This window comes from Cervus canadensis, chromosome 32, assembly GCF_019320065.1.
Source record: "Cervus canadensis isolate Bull #8, Minnesota chromosome 32, ASM1932006v1, whole genome shotgun sequence".
Lineage (NCBI taxonomy): Eukaryota > Metazoa > Chordata > Mammalia > Artiodactyla > Cervidae > Cervus > Cervus canadensis.
Window position 1 is genome coordinate 20414977 of NC_057417.1, and position 20405 is coordinate 20435381.

The 20405-nt window shown below is 46.0% G+C and overlaps 2 protein-coding genes and 1 non-coding gene across 4 annotated transcripts; 1 reads left to right on the forward strand and 2 right to left on the reverse strand.

The window, feature by feature from the left end:
* Window positions 1–1203: 1203 nt before the first annotated feature.
* Window positions 1204–12676, reverse strand: DCTPP1 (dCTP pyrophosphatase 1). 2 transcript variants are annotated; one of them, XM_043455370.1, is made up of 5 exons: window positions 12593–12676; window positions 4715–4780; window positions 4432–4604; window positions 3640–3750; window positions 1204–1696 (listed from the first exon to the last, which is right to left on the reverse strand). In XM_043455370.1, exons 3-5 carry the CDS (start codon window positions 4527–4529, stop codon window positions 1396–1398), a joined length of 510 nt encoding a protein of 169 aa, XP_043311305.1. In that variant the 5' UTR covers window positions 4530–4604; window positions 4715–4780; window positions 12593–12676; the 3' UTR covers window positions 1204–1395. The 2 variants fall into 2 exon arrangements, with proteins under 2 accessions (XP_043311305.1, XP_043311304.1); XM_043455369.1 differs by lacking the exons at window positions 4715–4780; window positions 12593–12676 and having other exon boundaries at window positions 4432–4620.
* Window positions 12677–14803: 2127 nt separating this feature from the next.
* SEPHS2 (selenophosphate synthetase 2) lies at window positions 14804–17178 on the reverse strand. The gene has a single exon (XM_043455366.1). It carries the CDS (start codon window positions 16872–16874, stop codon window positions 15519–15521), a length of 1356 nt encoding a protein of 451 aa, XP_043311301.1. The 5' UTR covers window positions 16875–17178; the 3' UTR covers window positions 14804–15518.
* A 2113-nt stretch (window positions 17179–19291) lies between these two features.
* On the forward strand, window positions 19292–19364 carry TRNAR-UCG. The gene has a single exon. It is a non-coding gene; the product is annotated as a tRNA-Arg (tRNA).
* The last annotated feature ends 1041 nt before the right edge of the window (window positions 19365–20405 follow it).

Genomic DNA, 20405 nt, shown 5'->3' on the forward strand with positions numbered 1-20405 from the left:
ACAGGGTGAAGGAGGCAGGCCACAGGTTATCTCTGAAAAGGAAGTGATGTGCCTGAGGTCACACAACGTGTGAATCATACATTCCCCACAATATCTTTAGATAGAAGTGGAACAAACAAATTTGCCTTGGGAAGGAAGGCTGTGACGGGGTGGGGGTGGGGGGGTGGGATGGGAAGTGTTAGGTATTCCAAGGTCCAAAAGAAAATAAGCCTTGTTCTGCTCCACACCAGACAGACCTGACCCTGATCTGTGTTGGGGGCCAAGGGAGAGGGGCAGAGGGCTCTCACAGCTCTGGGGTCTGATGGACAAGACTGGGGCCTGGAACTCAGGCCCAGGCCGGCCTTAACATATTTCCTGCCCTGGGCCCCTGAAAGTTTTGAGTTGAAAAGCAAACTGATAACAACAACTGCAAACTTAACAACTACCTACTATGCACCAGACACTGTCCTAAACACTCTACATTTTTTTTTTTTTTGACTGCGTGGCATGTGGGATCTTGGTTCCGCGACCAGGGATCAAACCCAGGCCCCTTGCATTGGAAGTGTGGGGTCTTAACCATTGGACCACCCGGGAAGTCCAGCACTCTATAATAGCTTACTTAAACCTTACAACCCTACTAAGTAGATACCATTATTTTCATTTTAGATGAGGAAATGGAGGTACAGAGAGATAAAAATATAATGCACATCGTGTTGCATGCTAAGTTGCTTCAGTTGTGTCCAACTCTTTGCAACCCTATGGACTGTAGCCCATCAGGCTCCTCTGTCCATGGGATTCTCCAGATAAGAATATTGGAGTGGATTGCCATGCCCTCCTCCAGGGGATCTTCCCCACCCAGGGATCAAAGCTGTGTGTCTTATGTCTCCTGCATCGGGAGGCGGGTTCTTTACCACTAACACTACCTGAGAAGCCCCATAATGAACATCATCTAGTACCAAAGATGGCATCTGAGCCCAGATAGCCTGGCCCCAGAATCTGGGCTCCTATCCAACACTACATAAAGCCTCTGATCTTATTTAGAGAAGGGGAAGGGACTTACATGAGATCAGACAGGGAACTTTCTAGAAATCAGATCTCTCTGCTCTGCAGGTGGGAGGTACAATAGAAAAACATGGGAGTTGGGCTCACAGGCATTCTGGGTGCCCCTCTCCAGCATGGACTGAGACAGAGCCTCCCTGGCTGCCCCAGGAAGAGTCTAGAAGCTGGTAACCGAAAGTTTTATTGAGGGAGAAAAAAACAGGAGGCTATCTTCTGGAGGTTCTGGGCCCTTAGACCTCAAGAAGTGTAGCCCCCAGGTCTGTGATCTCTTAGGAAAGAACTAGAAAGAGGTACCTTGGCCAGGCACCCTCTGCTCCTCAGAGGCCATGCTGAGCTGCAGGTTCTGTGCCCATGTTTCTAGGTTGAGACCTGACCTGTGGACTCAGAGGCAGGGTCTGTAGGCCCCATGGCCTGGTTTTCAGAGGTGGCCCCGTGGGGCAAGTCTGTATACTTGCAGGCAGAGCCACGGGATAGATGCGCTGGGTAGCGTCGCCGGTTGATATCCATCTTGGAGAGCACTGCTTGGGGCAGGTCTACACGGCAGCGGGCTGCCAATGCTACCAGGTAGATGAGGACATCACTGAGCTCCTCTTGAAGGGCTGCTCGTTCCCTGGGGGACCAGGCTTGGGGCCCAGGCTCCTCATCGGGCTTCCACTGACTGGGGACAGAACACATAAGACAGGCACACACACATAGATGCTAGCTAGGACAGTGGGTTCCACCTCTCTTAGGAGCAGCCCACACCTTGAAGCAGTGAACTCCCACCTCCTAGGAAGTTTCTTCCAGGACAAGTCAACTCATCTGGGCCCTGGACTCCTTATGGTGGGGAAGAGACCTCATCAGATGATTCATCCAGACCTCTGTGTCCCTACCTAAGCCAAGGAGAGGACATTTCACTTTTTGGGACCCAGTCCTACCTGCCAACCCCCAGCTACTTCTACCCCAGACTAAACCTTAGACCTGGACCACTGCAAAAGTCTGCTAATTCATCTTCTCTTCTTACCCTACCATCTTTTAAAAGAACAAATTACAGTTCATCCCTCCCCTACTTAAAACTCCCCCAACTGGACTTCTCTGGTGGTCCAGTGGTTAAGAATCCGCCTGCCAGTGCAGGGGACACGGGTTCGATCCCTGGTCCGGGAAGATTCCACATGCCATAGGGGCAGCTAAGCCCGTGTGCCACAACTACTGAGCCCATGCACTGCAACTAGTGAAGCTCGAGCGCCCTAGAGTCCCTGCTCTGCAACAAGACAAGCCACCACCCCTACAGAGTAGACCCTACTCACGCAACTAGGGAAGCTCACATGCAGCAACAAACACCCAGCACAATCAAAAATAAAAATGATACTCCTCCAACTGTGCTTGGAATAAAATCCAAACTCCTACCACGCCCTCCAGGTTCTGCATGAAATGACTCCTGTCTCTGCCAATGTCATTATCCACCACGCTCCCTCTCACCCCGCCTTAAAGCCACTCATTCTAGCCTCTTCTGTCTTGCAAACAGGCCAAATTGTCACAGGGCCTTTGCACTTACTGCTCCCTCAACCTTGAATGCTCTTCCTCCATCCATGCTTCCCAGCAGGTCTCAGCTCAAATGTTACCTCCTCAGAACAGCCTTCTCCCTCTTTTTCTTCTCTCTCCTTCTTTCTCAACACCTCGTGTTATTTGCCTCCTAGAACTTGTCACAGTTCCATATCTTTTAAAGTTAGTTCACTTATTTATTGTCAGTCTCTTTGCACTGTGAGGGTATCCATCTTGTTCAAGGCCATATCTTGATTCTAGATGACCTAGCACCCAGAAGGTGCTCATGGACTTGTAATGAATGAATGGATTGCCCTCCCACACATCTGTGCCCTCATTTCTCCATGCCCCTGAGACTACCCTGGTTTGATCCTCACCACCTTTTGCCTCATCTACACCAGTCTCCTCACTGATCTCCCCTGACACAATTCTCCTAGGGGATCAAATCCACTCGGCAGGTACAGTGATCTTTCTACAACTCAAATCGGGTCAGGTGTTCTGTCCAGAACTCCATTACTTCCCAGCCAAATCCTACCATTCTGTGTTCCTATCCTACCCATCTCCTCCGCAGCCACAAGAGATATATGTATTGAGTACTTAATGTGTCAGGTACTTGGGACACACCAGAGAACAAGACAGATACAAAATCCTTGCCCTTTGTCAAGAAACTTACACTAAAGGAATCTTACATAATCACTGAAATCCTACATTCTCACTGAATTTAACTTGCCCTTTTCCATCTCACTACCTGTGCAAATGTGGTTCCCCCTCTCTGGAATGCCTTCTATAGAAGACCAGCCTTTCTACCCCAGAGGCAGAGGTAAAGGAAGGTTCCCACCACCCCTTCTCAGACCTGGGTCTGCCTTGCTGTTTTTACACCTTTCTCCCCCAGGAGACTGGGAGCCCCTAGAGGGCAGCAGACCCATAAGTCATCTCTCTGAATGCCCAGCAACCAGGTACAGAAGAGCCTGGTAGTGAGGAGCAGAAACTGGATCCATGGATATTTGATGGTCAAATGAATCCTCCCCTCCCCTCCCCTCCTCAACACAGACTCTTCCAGAAAGCCTGTCATCTACTCACAAGAGCTCTGCCAGCTCCCCCACTTCCCCCACCAAGGCCAGGAGGAGGTTCCGAGGCTGATGGAATTGCTCCCAGTCTCGTTCAGCAGCGAACTCAGCATGGAGACGGCGGCTGGAATGGGAGAAAGGGGTAGAAGCCCAGGTCCCAAGGTTAGGGGATGGGGGAGGAGATGTAAGGCCCTGGCAGGTACTCAGTGAGATGCAATGGGAGCATGCAAGTCAGAGAGGATTCTGCAACTAATTCTTTGGCTGGCCTAAACAAGTCATCTCTTTTTTAGAGGATTTGGTTTTCTCATCTGTAAAATGGGTGCATCCTTACAGACCCGAAACTATCGAAATCTAATAATATCCCCATTTTCATTATTCCACTTCTTGTTGCTGCTTCTGCAGTTTTCCTCCACCCGGAATAACCCTGTCTCTGCATATCTAAATCCTATTGATTTTACAGAATGCAGCCCCAGGACACTTCCCCCAAGAAGCCCTCCTGGATTTCCTCCAGAAAGAAATGTCTTCGACGTCTCAACACTACATCTGCTCCCATCCTACCTCCCGCTCCTGGAGGACTGAGGCAGGGCAGAAGCATCACCGTACTCCGGTATGTCCCTGCCTCAGATGTGTATAGTTAAGCCCATTTTGCAGAGGAGAAGGTTAGAAGTTTCGCCTGGGGTCAACCCCCCGAACTAGAACCTGAGCACAGCTACTAGCCTTTTTTTCCGAACACGTGGAGGGACCCTCCCCGAAAGGAGGCAGTAAGGGCGATCTCCCCAGCTCAGGCTGGGCAAGGACGGCTTACATGTCCTCGAGCGTTGGTTCCGAGCTGAAGCTGAAGGAGCCGGGAGCAGTAATGCTCTCTCCTCTGGCACCTCCACGCGTCTCTTCACTCGCGGACATGCCGCCCACCGAGCTGCAGCCGGGATGGTCCGGGAGAACCAGGAGTCAAGCTCGGAGCCCCCGCCTCCACAGCCCCTGACCAATCACAGGCGTTTGTGATTGCTTCACAGAGGCGGAGCCAAAGGAAAGACCAATTATTTATGTGGAGTTCGCTAAATCCCTCCCCTTACCCGGACTGGACCAACCTGAGAGGACTTCAAGCGGGCGTTCCTTGGCTTCCGCCCCTGAAGTCTTGAGTCTTGACCGAGAACCTTAAAGATATAGGTACCAGTTTGGACCAGGGGAAGAGACAAAGGGCAGAGGGTGGAGAGCGCAGGCGCGTCACTTTCCCTTTGGGACGCCAGATGGCGCCAAAGCGAAATGACAGAGCGGGGAGCCTCGTGGCGAACCCCAGAAATGAGTGGTTTAAAATAGGGGAGTTTGTTAAAACGATACAAGAATGTCTCCAGGGTAAAACTGAGCCTGAGGAATGAACTAGAACTAGGGTTGTTGTTCAGTCCGTCAGTCGTGACCGACTCTGCGACCCCCTAGACTTCCCCATGCCAGGCTTCCCTGTCCTTCACTATCTCTCGGAGTTTGCTCAAACTCGTGTCCATTGAGGACTTCTCTATAACCTAAAAGGTAAAGAATCTGCCTGCAATGCCGGAGACGAGGGTTCGATCCTTGGGTCGGGAAGATCCTTTGGAGAAGGAAATGGCAATCCACTCCAGTATTCTTGTCTGGAGAATCCCATGGACAGAAGCCTGGTGGGCTGCAGCCTGTGGGGTCGCAAAGAGTTGGACACGGCTGAGCCACTAACACACACACACACACACACACACACACACACGTCCATTGAGTCGATGATGCCATGCAACCATATCATCCTCTAGGGGAACTAGGGAAGCTGTTTCAATTTTACATATTTAATCCTCACAGCTATTCATTCAGTCCTCAAATCAGCCCTCTGAGGTAGTTAATATTATAATCATCATCTCCATTGTACAGACACAGAAACTGAGGGATTGAGTAATTTAACAATACAGTTAGTAAAGTGGTAGCCAGGTTACAAATTTAGGCAGTTTGGCTTCTGAATCTGGATTAACTCCTACACTATATTGTCTCAAATGGTGATAAGTACTATGGTAGATAGCAAGATAGAAAGGACCTGGATCCTTGATAATACTGCTGAACCACTTATTTTTAAACAGGTTACAGAGATGCCCTGATTTAAAACTCTGGTTGTATAAGATAATAAATCCCTTTATTGGTCAAACCACTTTTAGGGTTTTGTTTTTGTTACTTGTCTTTGAGAAATTGGACATTTAACCTGAGTAATTATTAATAAATCAAGGGGACTAGGGGACTTCCCTGGTGGTCCAGTGGCTAAGACTCTGCACACCCAATGCAGGGGGCCCAGGTTCCATCCCTGGTTAGGGAAGTAGATCCCACATGCTGCAATTAAATATCCCAAATGCTGCAATGACAGTCAAAGATCCTGCATGTTGCAACTAAGTCCCGGCACAGCCAAATAAATATTTTTTTAAAAACGTTAAAGAAAAATCAAGGGGAATAGAGTACTAGGTAGAGAGAACACCAGTGCTTAAAGCAGGGAAGGCTTGGCATGTTCTAAATGCAAAAAGAGTTCCAGTGTGGCAGGAATGCAGTGAACAAACAAGGGGGAGAATGGTGGGATGTGGTGTTGAAGAACTAAAAAGAGGTGAGATCAGATCAATCAACCATCGATTTTATTTCATATTTTATTTTATTTCATATTTTAAATATGTGGGAAACTTTTGAAGGATTTTAGGCAGGGGAGCCATATGATCATATTTTGTATTTCTGAACCCTCTTACTGCTGTATTAAGAATGAACTGGAGGAGGGACTTGCCTGGTGGTGCTGTGGATAAGAAGATAAGGTGGTGTCCATCTGCCAATGCAGGAGACATGAGGTCGATCCCTGGTCCAGGAAGATTCCACATGTCGGGTAACAACTAAGCCAGTGCACCACGACTGCTGAGTCTGTGCTGCAACTGCTGAAGCCCACATGCCCTGGAGACCACGCCCCACAACAAGAGGAGCCACCGCAGGGAGAAGCTCTCATTCGGCAACTAAGGAGTAGCCCCCACTCGCCACAACTAGAGAAAGCCCTCACAAAGATTCAGTGCAGCCAAAAATAAATAAGCAAATACTTTTAAAAAGAATGAACCGGAGGAGGGCAAGAGTAAGAAGCAGGGAGATGAGGTACTGCAGTTTTTCAGCAAGAAATGTTGGTGAGTTGGCCTGGGCTGATGGTGGGTGAAGATGAAAAGAGGTAGATGCATATCCTAGAGACAGACCTATAGACTTTGTTGGTTTTGAACTAGTGAGATGGGAGAAAGGGTAGAATCAAGCATGGCTTGCAGGTTTTGAGTGTTGAGCAGCTTGGTGGATGGATGGTGACTAATACTGGGATGAGGAAGATGAGGTGCAGGATTGAACACAAGAGGCATCAGAAGTGTGGTTTAAGACAAAGCAAGGTGAAGACCCATATCAAGTTGGCAGGTGGATTTATGAGCCTAAGGGTTAGAAGCAAGATCAGGGCTAGAGATTCAGATTTGGTAGTCTCTGTCATTAAACACTACTTGAAGTTAGGGAATTCAAGAAGAATAACTAGTACAAGAATCTAAGTAGGTAAGTCTAAGATTTGGGGTACTCCGATGTTTAGCAGTTGAGCCAAAAAGAAGAAAAGGGCTTCCATGGTGACTCATTGGTAAAGAGTCCACTTGCCAATGCGGGAGACAAAGGATCGATTCCTGGGTCGGGAAGATCTCCTGGAAGAGGAAGTAGCAACCTGCTCCAATATCCTTGCCTGGGAAATCTCATGGACAGAGGAGCCTGGCGGGCTATAGTCCATGGGGTTGCACAGTCAGACATGACCAAGCGACTTAACAACAAGAGAAGAGAAGGTGAGGTAGGAGGAAAATTGACAGAGTGTGAAGTTATGGACACTAAGAGAGGAAAGTGTTCCAGAGTGAGTGGACATATGATGCAGCTGAGCACCTGGGTAAAATGAAAGCACAGAATTTGCTACTGGATTAGGCAACATGGAATTTAGATATGGGAGGTGGGAGATAGGAGGGAGTCCTGGGTAACTCCTAGGTTTCTGGCTTGAGTAAATAGATAAATAGTTTTGTTATTTGCTGAAATGAGGACATAGAAGACCTGGAAGTTGTGGTAGGAGGGAAGATACTGAATTTGCTTTGGGACAGATTGAGTCTGAGATCTAGGCAAAACATCCAGGCAATGTCCAGCAGGTAGGTGGATATACAGGTCTGAAGTTTGAAGCATTGAGCTGCCCTATGGATCTGGGTACTGAAAGTTTCAGGAGCCAAGTACCACCCCTAGCACCTTCCTTGGTGTTTACTAAGCTTCTCCAGTTGTGTGTGTGTTCAATCGCATCTGACTTTACTGCCCCATGGACTGTAGCCTGCCAGGCTCCTCTGCCCATGGAATTCTCCAGGCAAGAATACTGGAGTGGACTGCCATTTCCTACTCAGGGGATCTTCCCTGACCCCAAGGTCGAACCCACATCTCTTGTGTCTTCTCCACTAGCAGGTGGATTCTTTATCACTAGTGCCACCTGGGAAGCCCAGCTTCTCTAGACCAGAAGACAAACTCTTACTGGAATATAAAACACCACTTGGAGAGCAACTTTCTCAAGAGTCCTCTACATCGCAGATTTTTTAAGAGTCAGGTTTTCAGGACTTCTAGAGTTCACAAATGGTCCTTGGAGACTGATCTGAAGGAGGAGGAACTCTCCCTGAGACTGCCTCTGCCCATCACCCACCCCCACGCCAGGAGGTTCCCTGGCAGAGCTGTAAAGCTCTTCCAAAGCATCCTGCAGGGACATCCAAGTTCTTTGCTCCCACGACATCATCCTCTAAAGACCAACCGGGACTTCTCTAGCAGTCCAGTGGTTAAGACTGCTTCCACTGCAGGGGGCCTGGGTTCACCCCTGGTTAGGAAATTAAGACACTGTGTGCTGGGCAGCGCAGCTAAAACAAACAAACAAAGGTGTTTCTCCATTGCCAGCTAATAAATGTGTAATGGCAGAGTGGACAGAACTTTGTTTTTGCTGGAACATGCAAACATGTAGATGTACACATACACCCTTGAACCACTCAAGAGTTTGGCCACCTTCCCCACTAGAGCCAAACAGGTGCAACTGGTCTCAGTAAGGCTCTTTGGGGAACCTTGGAGTGGAAGTGGCTGCAGCAGAGAACAAAGCAGCAGAGGCCTGCAAACTGCGAAGGTGGTGTCAGGGTAGGGGAACCTGGGCCAGTCAGAGCTCCCAGAGACTTCAGAGAGAGATGGGAAACTAGGACTCAGGTGATTGATTGGGAACCTATCTGCCAATGGCCTTGAGAAGACCGTTTCTCATCTTTGAGCCTTGATTTCCCTATCTATATAATGGGGATCTGGCCTAGGTGGCCTCCAAGGACACTTCATATGTGTGCTAGGAGGACCAGGACAATATGTATTTTGTCCATGGCTGGGTCCCAATAATCTACTTCAGTTCTGTTTTCTTTTCTTTTTTTGCCTCGCTAAGCAGTTTGTGGTATCTTAGTCCGCTGACCAGGGAACCTGGGCCCTTGGCAATAAAAACTTAGAGAGTCCTAACCACTGGATTGCCAGGGAATTCCCAGGGCTGTTCTTATTGGAAGTAGATCCATAGGCCTTATTGGTTTTGAACTTGGGGGTGGAAGCTATAATTAAAATGGGCTTCCCAGTTGGTGCAGTGGTAAAGAATCTGCCTGCAGTGCAAGAGACATGGGTTCAATCCCTGGGTCAAGAAGATCCCCTGAAGGAGGAAATGGCAACCTGCTCCAGTATTCTTGCCTGGAGAATCTCATGGACAGAGGATTCTGGCAGGCTATAGTACATGGGGTCGCAAAGAGTCAGACACAACTGAGTGATTGAGCATGCACGCATGTAAATTTTTCAGGGGCAGTCATAACAGAGCCTTTTCAGAAACTCCAGCCTAGCCCTGTCAGGCCAGAGAGTCCCCAACACCCTCAGAAGTCCTTCGCCAACCTATTTATCTGGCCATATCCCCCTACACACAGGCTGAAATCCACTCTCCCTGCCTTTGCTCACCCACTTCCCTTCTTCTGGAATGCCCATCCCTGTTCTCTGCATATCCAAATCCAAATTCCACCCATCCTGTAGAGCCCTGCTTCAAAGCCTCCTCTAGGAAGCCTTCTGAAACTTCCTCCAAAAGGACAGAATTTGGTGTTATATAGTACTTCCTTCACTCTTATTGCCATGGCACTTATCACTTCTTACTTTAATTTGGGGGAGATTGGTGACCCTGTTCTAGATCCACCCTCAGTCCAGTCTCCTGGAGAACAAAAGCAGTGTCAGGCTTTTGTTTCCCAGGACCTGGTACTTGAGTTGATCTATACATACTAATTTAGAGGAGGGTATCTCATGGGATCCTCTCCATGACTTGCCTGCCATAGGTGAGTATGGCTGTGTCTATTTTACAAACGAGGAAACTGAGACCCAGAGAGGTCTGGAGACTCATCTGAGATCATCCAGAAGGGTGGAGGCTGAAGCTCCCCAGAATTCCCCAGTGCTCTTCAGCAAGGAGTAAAGGAGGCAGCTCACATGTGCCTGAGTATCTGCTGAGGTCACCTGGCACTCCTTTCCTTCTGTCCTTCTTTCTGTCACTCTTCATCTTCATCTCTCTCTACTTTCAATTTCCTCTCCTTTTTATTTTCTTTCTTTGGCTCCCTTTTTCTTCCTCTTTCTTTCTCTCCATCACCCTTTAAGAAAAACTTTTTTTTCTTTTTCTTTATTATTATTTATTTTTGGCTGTGCTGGGTCTTCATTGCTACCCTCAGGCCTTCTCCAGTTGCAGTGATCAGGGGCTATTCTCCAGTTGCAGCGTGCAGGCTTCTCATTGCTGTGGTTTCTCTAGTTGTGGAGCATCGGCTCTAGGGTATGCATTCTCAGCAGTTGTGTCCCATGGGCTTAGTTGCCCTGTGGCATGTGAAATCTTCCCAGATCAGGGATCAAACCCGTGTCCCCCTGCATTGGCAGGAGGATTCTTAACCACTGGACCACCAGGGACATCCTCCTTCACCTTTGTTACACCTCTATTTATACCTGTGATTCTGTTCTGATTTCCACCCCAGGCCTGTCACCTCCCATTACCTGCTACTTCCACTTTGCTGCCCAGGCCCTCTTCAAGGAATAGTTGGATGCCTACCTCGCTTCCAACCCCCTAACCCTTCCTAGGTTAACTAAGAGGACCAAGGCCAGGGAAGCATCCAATCGTTTTCCTGCCCTTTTCTACTGTCCAGCCCAAGCAAGAAAATAAACCAGTTAGAGAGTTGTGTTCATTGATAAGCAGAACCAAGGCCCAAATTTCTTATCCAAAGCCTTGTCTTGAGAGATTGGTGGTACCAACTTCCACCACTAGGAGACACTAAGAGCAAGGAAAGTATGAAAACAGACAGTGCAGGACTCCCTGGTGTGTCTCACTCACTCACTCATTGATTCAGTATATCCTGAGCATTTACTGTGGGCCAGACACTGTTACAGGTCCTGGGGATATAGAACATCCTCTGCCATCTTGGAGCTTACACACTTGCAGAAAAGGACAATTAAAAAGTAAACTAAGAAGGAACTTTCCTGATAATCCAGTGGATGAGACTCCGAACTCCAAATGCAGGGGCCCTAAGTTTGATCCCTGGTTGGGTAACTAGATCCCACATACCTCAAACTAAGACCTGGCATGGCCAAATAAAAAAACAAAATATCTAAGAAGCCAAGAAAGGGCTTCTCTGGTGACTCAGCAGTAGAGAAGCCGCCTGCAATGCAGGAGACCTGGTTTTGATCCCTGGGTCAGGAAGATCCCCTGAAAGAAGGTATGGCAACCCACTCTAGTATTCTTCCTGGGAGAATCCCATGGACTTAGGAATCTGGTGGGCTACAATCCATTGGGTCACAAAGAGTTGGACATGACTGAAGCAACCGAGCGTGCAGACACGCGAAAGCTAATAAATAGGATGATGAGTTGGAGAGTTGCTGGGTGTTGGCTGAGGTCAGAGAGGGCTTTTTTTTTTTTTTTTTTCAGAGAGGGCTTTTATGAAGAGGTTTTATTCTAGCTGAGCTAGGACTGAGAGTTAGCCAGTTGGATAGAGAGATAGAGAACAAAGGATCTCAATTTGTTTGAAGCACCACAGAAAGGCTAATGGGCTAGAGTTCAGTGAGAAAGGCAGTGAGTATGCTGAGATGAAGTGCCTTGAGATGAAGCAGGGGTTTTATGGAAAGTAATTTGAGAGCTTTGAGCTCTGAGAAAACCTGATTGAATTTATCTATTTATTGTTAGATTACATACATTTTATTTTTGGCTAGAGTGGATAACTGCCTCATTTTTTAAAAAATTTGCTAATTTTCTATGTTGTTGTTGCTGGAGTTTAGTTGCTCAGTTGAGCCTGACTCTTTTGCGACCCCATGGACTGCAGCCTGACAGGCGCCTCTGTCCATGGGACTCTCCAGGCTACAGTACTGGAGTGAGTTGCCATGTCCTTCTCCAGGCGATCTTCCCAAGTCAGGGATTGAACCTGCGTTGCCTGCATTGCAGATGGATTCTTTACTGCTGAGCCACTGGAGAAGCCCCAATTTCCTATTAATTGTCATTAATTCTTTTTACATCTTCCGATTACCTTCCAATACAATTTTTCACACAATTAAACATATCAACACTCTATCACTTCGATTTTCCTATTCCTAGAAGCCTTCCAAGCTTCTGCTCCAGCATGAGCTGGTTCTTCTCTGTGCCTGGTGGACAGCTCTTACCTTGAGAGCTCCCTTCACCTTTCACCTGTGCTGGATTGTATTTCCTGGACCCTGTGTTTTTCCTCTTTCTCCGTTTGCTCCTTTGTTTTGCTGGAGCACATCTTCCAGCAGTTTCTTGAGAAAGAGTGTGAAAACACTTCAATACCTTGCATGTCTTAAAAATATCTTTAGGCTATTTGTTAAAAAAAAAAAACAAAAACGTGGCTATAGAATTACAGAGAAAAATCACTTACCCTCAGAATTTTGGAAGCACTTTGTCATTGTCTTTTAGCTTCCAGTTCACTGCTGAGAAGTCTGATACCAGACCTTTGTGATCTCCTCTCCTCCCGGAAGCTTTAGGAGCTCACCATGATTGGAAGCAAGGACTTTAGAACCAGGCTGTTTAGTTAGTAGACTGCCAATGCAACCTTGACCAAATTTCTCAATCTCCTTGCACCTCAGCTTCCTCATTTGCAAAATGGGGTTGTTGGAAGTTTACAGAAGTTAAACAGTGCCTGGCAAAGAGTATTACATAAGCATTTGCTATTGTTTTTATTATGGTCTTTTAATCCATGGTATTTTCACAATAGTTAATAATAAAATGAATGTAGGCCTTTTTCCACTCCCTGTGCGGGGAACTCAAAAGGCATGTTAACAGACACAACTTTTAAATTTCAGAAAACTTTCTTGTATAATTCTTTGTTTTCTTCCTTTTATATGCTTTATTACCTCTTTCTAGAACTCTTATATGTTAAACCTCCTGGCCCATCTCTGATTTTCCTGTTTTCCCCCTTCATTGTGCATCTTTTTGTTTTGTTCTCCTTTCTGATAAATGTCAGCTTTACCTTCTAAATCTTCTACTGAGGACTTCCCTGGTGGTCCAGTGGTTAAGACTCCAAGCTTCCAATCCTTGATGGGGGAACTAAGATCCCTTATGTCTTATGGTGCAGTCAAATAAATGACAACAAAAACTTCTGAATTTAAAGATTTTTAGCTGTATTTTTATATTCTAAGTGCTTTGCTCTCTTATTATCTTTCAATGGCTGCTTTTTCTTCTTTTATTCCTGCTTTTTTCTTTTGCTCCCTGTATAGCCTTTTTAAAGAGTCTTTTTTTTTTTTTTTGCTTCTTTGCTTTGACTTCTTTCCAGTTGGGACTTGCCTCAAACGTCTGGTGATCCTTGACTGCTCCTATTTGACAATGAGGCATTAAAAAGAATGTTTTTAAGTGAAGCTTTCCAACTGGGAAGCTTCCTGGTACAGGGATTTTCACTGGGGGTTCCCTAAATGTTTGTATTTATAGGTTTTTTTTCCCCCTGAGCAGATGTATTTTCTCCAGAGAAGTACCTTCCACCTGTGCCAGGCAGGGGCAATATAAGCTTCCCAGTGTTTCTAATAGCTTAGCTGAGAGAGTGGGCTGGACAATCTCATTTTTGTCTTTATTCTTGCTTTTCGTGAGGCTCCCTGTCCTCTGCTCTGCTAATTGCCCCTGACTTTATAGTATTTTTTAAATTCACATTTTCCAGAGACCAAACTGCCCTTTGAGGGCAGAGATGAGAGGCAGTCATGTGGCTGTATGACACGGTACGGGGAGAAGTTTGAGAACTGTGAAGATCTAATTATCCTATGCATAAAGTTTTAACCAGTATCTTTGACCCCATCTTCCTTGGTGTATTTGGAACCTATCTCTTTGCTTCTTGTTAAGTGTTCCCCAACTCTGAAGGCATTTTTTTAGGGGGGCTACACCTTGCAACTTTTGAACTGTGGTGTTGGAGAAGACTGTTGAGTCCCTTGAACTGCAAGGAGATCAAACCAATCAATCCTAAAGGAAATCAGTGCTGAATATTCATTGGACGGACTGACGCTGAAACTGAAGCTCCAATACTTTGGCGACCTGATATGAAGAACAGACTCATTGGAAAAGACCCTGATGCTGGGAAACATTGAAGGCGGGAGAAGGGGACGACAGAGGATGAGATGGTTGGATGGCATCACCGACTCGATGGACAGGAGTTTGAGCAAGCTCTGGGAGTTGGTGATGGACAGGGAAGCCTGGCATGCGGCAGTCCATGGAGTTGCAAAGAGTCAGACATGACTGAGCAGTTGAACTTAACACCTCACGGCATGTGGGGTCTAAGTTCCCCAAGCAGGGATGGAACCCATGCCCCCTGCAGTGGAAGTTTGGAGTCTAACCATTGGACCACCAGGAAAGTCCCTCTGAAAGCATTTATACTTTGGCCTCCTGTGTTCTAAGTTAATTACCCCTCTTACACCCACTTTCCATCTTCCAAGAATGGCTGACACCTTTCCTTTGCCATTTCCTCTCCCACCCTCTAGGCCTTGGGATTTGACTGTTCATGATCCTTTGCTCTCAACATCAAATGTTAACAGTTGGTTCATTTTATAAAACTGTAAAAGGTGAATAATTCCAAAGATACAAACATTTGCCAGAAGAATTTTCAACAAAATTATTTCACTAGAAATCGCTTTATTGATGAAATCACCAGGAATTTTCAACACAAGATTTAACATCTTAATGTCCACCAAGGCCTGGGCTCTGGGGTTTGGTCTGCCTCTCCCAGTCCTTAAAGGGGTTTAGAGAGAGACGTCATTAACAGAGACCAAGTAAGGTGGTTGGAGGTCCTCCTTTCCCAGTCATTGGACAAGCTGCTCAATTCTTGTCCAGAGTAGGAAAGAGCCAGTGTTTCAGAGTAATCTAAGAATTTGACATTGCATTTAAATCTCTCATAACAATTTCAATTTATCAACAATATTGGTCCAAACTTATTTCTGATCTAAGTGTTTTTCATTTTGGATTTTTGGTGTAATTTTAATAAATAATCTCAATCCCTGTGCAGAAATCAACTAACCCCGTGCCAAGAAATATATCTCAAACCTGAGTAATCTCCTCTTGCTCTTGGAAAGAGGAAACAAGGGGTTTTCCGCTTTTTCCACTCAAGAGATGACCAAATATACACCCCCGACCCCCCGAAGTCCAAAATGTTACTTCTGGCCTTGGAATGTGCAGCTTTTGATGGGCTGATTCAAATTACCTAGGAAGAGCAGCTGGAACTACTATGCAGGCAGCCTTCTTTGGAAATTTCTTCCTAAAATTAACTCTAGCGAATGGTCCATGCTTGTGTATAAAGGCTGTACAGTCCAAACAACTTCTGTTGTTCCATCTCACAAGCTAGGCTCAGAGGAGGCACTGGAGTTCTCAGGAGCAAGAGGAGTAGCAGTGGCCCCACGAGGCAGGACCTCAATAACGCGAGGCTTGTCAATGATCCGGGCTGTCCGGTTTCCCTTTTCCACAATACCGACGATCCACGCTTGATGGCCCTCTCCATATTTTGAAGATTTGATTTCTGAACAAAAGCGAGCTGCCTGTTCTCTTGGCAGACAAATCAGTAGCCCCCCAGAAGTTTCTGCTGAGGTTCCTTGCAGGAGACCGAAGCGCCCACTGGCCTTGCTGATGGCAGCCATCTTGGCAATGATGGGCAGGTTATGAATGACAAAGGAGACCTCATTTCTTTGTTGTTTTGCAAGGTTCTGAGAGTGACCCAGAATGCCAAAGCCGGTGATATCTGTGGCTGCGTGGGCATTAAACGTGTGCATCAGTCCGGCAGCAATTCTATTGAGTGTAGCCATGTTGAACATGGCTTCCTGATAACCCAGCTCTACCTCTTCTCTGGAGACCACCATCTTTATCTTATTCCATCGTTCAGGATTATCCAGCCATTGGTGGGCATTGACGGCAACCTGGGTTCCTAAGGGTTTGGTTAACACGAGCACATCCCCAACAACGGCGCTGTCAGGCAGGATGAATTCATTTGGTTGACATACCACAGTGGCAACTCCACCGATGATAATCCAAGGGTTTACCACTGTTTGCCCACCAGTCACTGCAGTCCCTCCTTCCTCGGCAGCATCCCGAAAACCTTTAATCATGAGTGGCGTTATCTTTTCTCGCTCCTCCTCAGGCATACTCTGGCTGACGCTGAGTAGCATCAACATGTTGTCACACTCAGTAACGCCCATGGCGTAGAGGTCACTCAGCACGTTGGCGCACGCGATGCGCCCCATCATGTAGGGATCTTCCACCAGGGGGTAAAAGAAGTCGGTGGTCTGCACCAGGGACAGGCCCCCGTGTCTCAGAGGTATGACGCAGGAGTCCATCCCAATGCCCAGGGTGGGGAAAGGAGGGCTGGGTTCCGACCTCATCGGTAGACCGGCTTCCTGGGCCGTCTCTTCAAGGCCTCCGACCAGGCCCCGGCCCGGCGCGGGCAGCACCTCCGGTCGCGTCAGTCCCGCCAGGAGTTTGAGCAGCGTCTCCTGGGGGACCTTGCAGCCTCAGCCCTTCATGCCAGAGAAGCCGGTGAGACGCCAGCTCGGGCTGAGACCCAACGCCTGGGGCTCGAAGGGCCGGTAGTTCGAGAAGCCCCGGCCTAGAGGCGAGCACACCGGGCCCGAGGAGCCTTCCCCGGCCGCCACTGCCGCCATAGCCTCTCCGCCCGCGCCAGTCGCCGCGACTTCCGCCATTACGCCTGCCCGGCAAGGAGGGGGAAAAGAGGATGGAGGAGGAGAGGTCCCTTTTACTTTCCACTCCAGTTAGTAAGGCGTAACGACGTTACCGCAGAGATTCTCTGGCACGACTCGCGCAGCCCAACTGCCGCCACACCACGCGCTCCAGGACGTCCTGAGGGAGGAGCCGCCGGCCTCTCCGTATTTACCTCGCTGGTGATTGACAGCCGTACCAGCCAATGACGGCTTCGCCACCGAGGGGCGGGCTTCCTTTGGTCTAAAAGAAATACTACAAATCAACCACCAGCTTACGAAATTGGTCTCGGCAAGATTACTGAGCAAATCCTTTGGTTCACTTCCCTTGATGTAATTTAAATGATCTCTTAGGAGTGGTTGGCGGAGCTCTGATTCCCTAGAGACAGTTTACCAAGTCCAGCATTCTCAAAGACGAGGGCAGATCGGTCACTTGGTCAACCTCAAGCCGGTCAGATTTGTCCAAGGGTCACTTGGTTGCGCACCTGATCAATCCAGGGTAGAAAAATAGCCCAGGGGAAAAATCGGAAAGAATATTGAGAAATTAGATATTAAGTTACTACCACTATGTAAGCAAACTGCAGCATCAACATAATGAAATGTTAAACGAGGACTTAGTCGGACACGACTGAGCAACTAAGCACAACGACTGAACAAGGACTTTAAAGCGTTTTGAAGGTGAAGTCGCTCAGTCGTGTCCGACTCTTTGCGACCCCATGGACTGTAGCCCACCAGGCTCCTCTGTCCATGGGATTTTCCAGGCAAGAATACTGGAGTGGGTTGCCATTTCCTTCTCCAGGAGATCTTCCCACCCCAGGGATTGAACCCGGGTCTCCCGCATTGTAGGCAGATGCTTTACCGTCTGAGCCACGAAGGAAGTCTTTTTAGGACTCTTAAATCCAGACACCTGCGAGGGTTTTGGTGCTATTTCCACCAGTAAGCCTGTGCCAGTCACTTCCTCTCTCTTGGCATCAGCTGACTCATCTGAACAGTAAAGTAGCTTTACCTAGGGTTCTTCTAGTCTAAATGTTTTATATCCCTTTAAGTTAACATATATGAGAGTGTGTGGTGTATTCATGAAGGAAAGCTTGTCAATATCCGTTAAAATGATAGCTGCACTAAATACCTTTGACCCAGCAGTTCCATTCTAGGACTTTATCTTTTAGATATACTCACCTGTGTGAGTGGGAAATGATAGTTGTTTATTGCTGTGCTATAAACATACCTGAACAACTTAAATGTTTATCAATTATGATTAAAATAAATTGTGATACATTTATATGATGGACTATAAGACAGCCATAAAAAAGAATGAGAAAGCATTGATATGATTATGCTGACAATAGTTACAGTTCTAATAGGCAGGATTCTAAATGCTCTACATAAATTAACTAATTTAATTCTCATAAAGTTAGGATTCCTTCCAGATTTTAAAGATAAATAATATAAGACACAGAGAGATTAAATGACCTAATCAAAATCACCACCAGTTTAGCATGAAGCTGGATATGAATCCAGGCAATCTGCTCCAGAGACCACCAAATTATATTGCCTATAATGTTTGTTAAGAGAAACAAACAGACTTCAGATAAGTATGTATAGAATGCTACAAGTAAATATATGCAAAAAAATACTTCTGGAAGGATGATCACCAGAAACGTAATTTTGATTATCTCTGGGGAGACAATAAGATGATTAGGGGACAGAGATTTTTTCATTGTATTGTCTTTTTTATCTTTTTGTGTTGGAACTTAAAAATAAAATTTAACATTTGAATGTAATACTTAAAAGTAAATGCCTATGGGAGTATAAATTGGTGCAAACATTTTGAAAAAGAGCCTGACCTTAACTGATAAAGTCGGACATATGCAAACCATGTGATTCCACCCAAGGACATGCCCTAGAGAAAAATACTGCCCTTGTGCCCCAGATGATATATACAAGAATGACTGTAAGAGGTCTGGAGAGGATTGTACAACAGTGTGAATGTACTTAACACTACTGAACTTAAAAGTACTTCAGATGAAAAAAAGTAGTTAAGATGATAATTTTATGTTATGCGTGTGTGTGGTGTTTTGGTTTGTTTGTTTGTTTGGCTGAGCTGAGAGGCATGTGGGATCTTAGTTCCCTGACCAGGGACCGAATGCCCTACAATGGAAGCACAGTGTCCTAACCACTGGATCGCCAGGGAATCCCCTGTTATGTGTGTTTTACCACAGTCACAAATATAAAAAATATAGTAGATACTTATAGATTTTACAGTCCACCGTTACGTTTAGTTTTCATTACTGCATAGTACAGTATGAAGTCCTGGAGTGAATTAGAAGGAACCAGAATGTTAGATTTAGTCTGCGCTGTCATCTTGGCTCTCCTAATAGCCTTAGCTGAGTTGTCTAGTAGGTGGCTGTGTGGCCTAATGGATAAGGCGTCTGACTTCGGATCAGAAGATTGCAGGTTCGAGTCCTGCCACAGTCGCAAGGGGATGGGTTGCTTTTTGAGGGCTTCCTGGGTGGCTCAAGCTGTAAAGAATCCACCTGCAATGCAGGAGCCACAGGAAATGCAGGTTCGATCCCTGGGTTACCCCCTGGAGGAGGAAATGGTAACCCACTCCAGTATTCTTGCCTGGAGAATCCCATGGACAGAGGAGCCTGGTGGCCTACTGTCCACGGAATCACAAAGAATCATACATGAATGAAGTGACTTAGCACAGTACGAATTGTCTGACCTCCAGGAGCCTCAGTTTCACTGCCTAAAAGATAATAATACATATCAAATAGGAATGTTAAGAGAATTAAAATTTTTTAATGTGTGTAAAGTTCCTGGCTGATGGTAAACTCAAAATAAATGATAGAACTTTTATCATATAGTACTGATATTGTTGTTGTAGGTACTGAAATTTAAATTCACAAATCTTATAACATCTTCCAGAGTTTTTTACAAAAATAAATTCATGCATCTTTCAAAGGAAAAAGAAGAGCTGTAACAGAAAAACATGGAAATGATCCAAGTTCTTATTAACCTAAGAGTGCACAAATAAGCTGTGGTGTAACCATACAATGGAATATTATTTATCTTTAAAAATGAGGTATAGGCATCATCAATATGAATAATCTCAAAAACAGAATATTGAGAAGAAGAAGCAAGTTATAGAAGAAAACATAAACTAGGCTACCATTTATAAACAAGCAATAATATTTTATTATTAATAAATATTAATATTTTATTAATAACAAGCAATAATATTGTTGAGATGCATACTTGATAAAGACTCTTAAAAGGTAAAAGAATGAATGATTAACAAAGGAGTTATTAAAAGATTAGCATAAGAATTATTTCTGGGGAAGGATAAATGAAAGAACTTTTGGGCTATGTTAAATTCTGTTCCTTGGATTGAGTAGTAGTTACATAGGTTTTCTTTAAATCATGCACATATATTTATTTTCCCATGCTTTTTTGTAAATAAACTATATATTTCAACATTTTCAAAAGAAGAAAATAGGCTATATTTCAGAATTT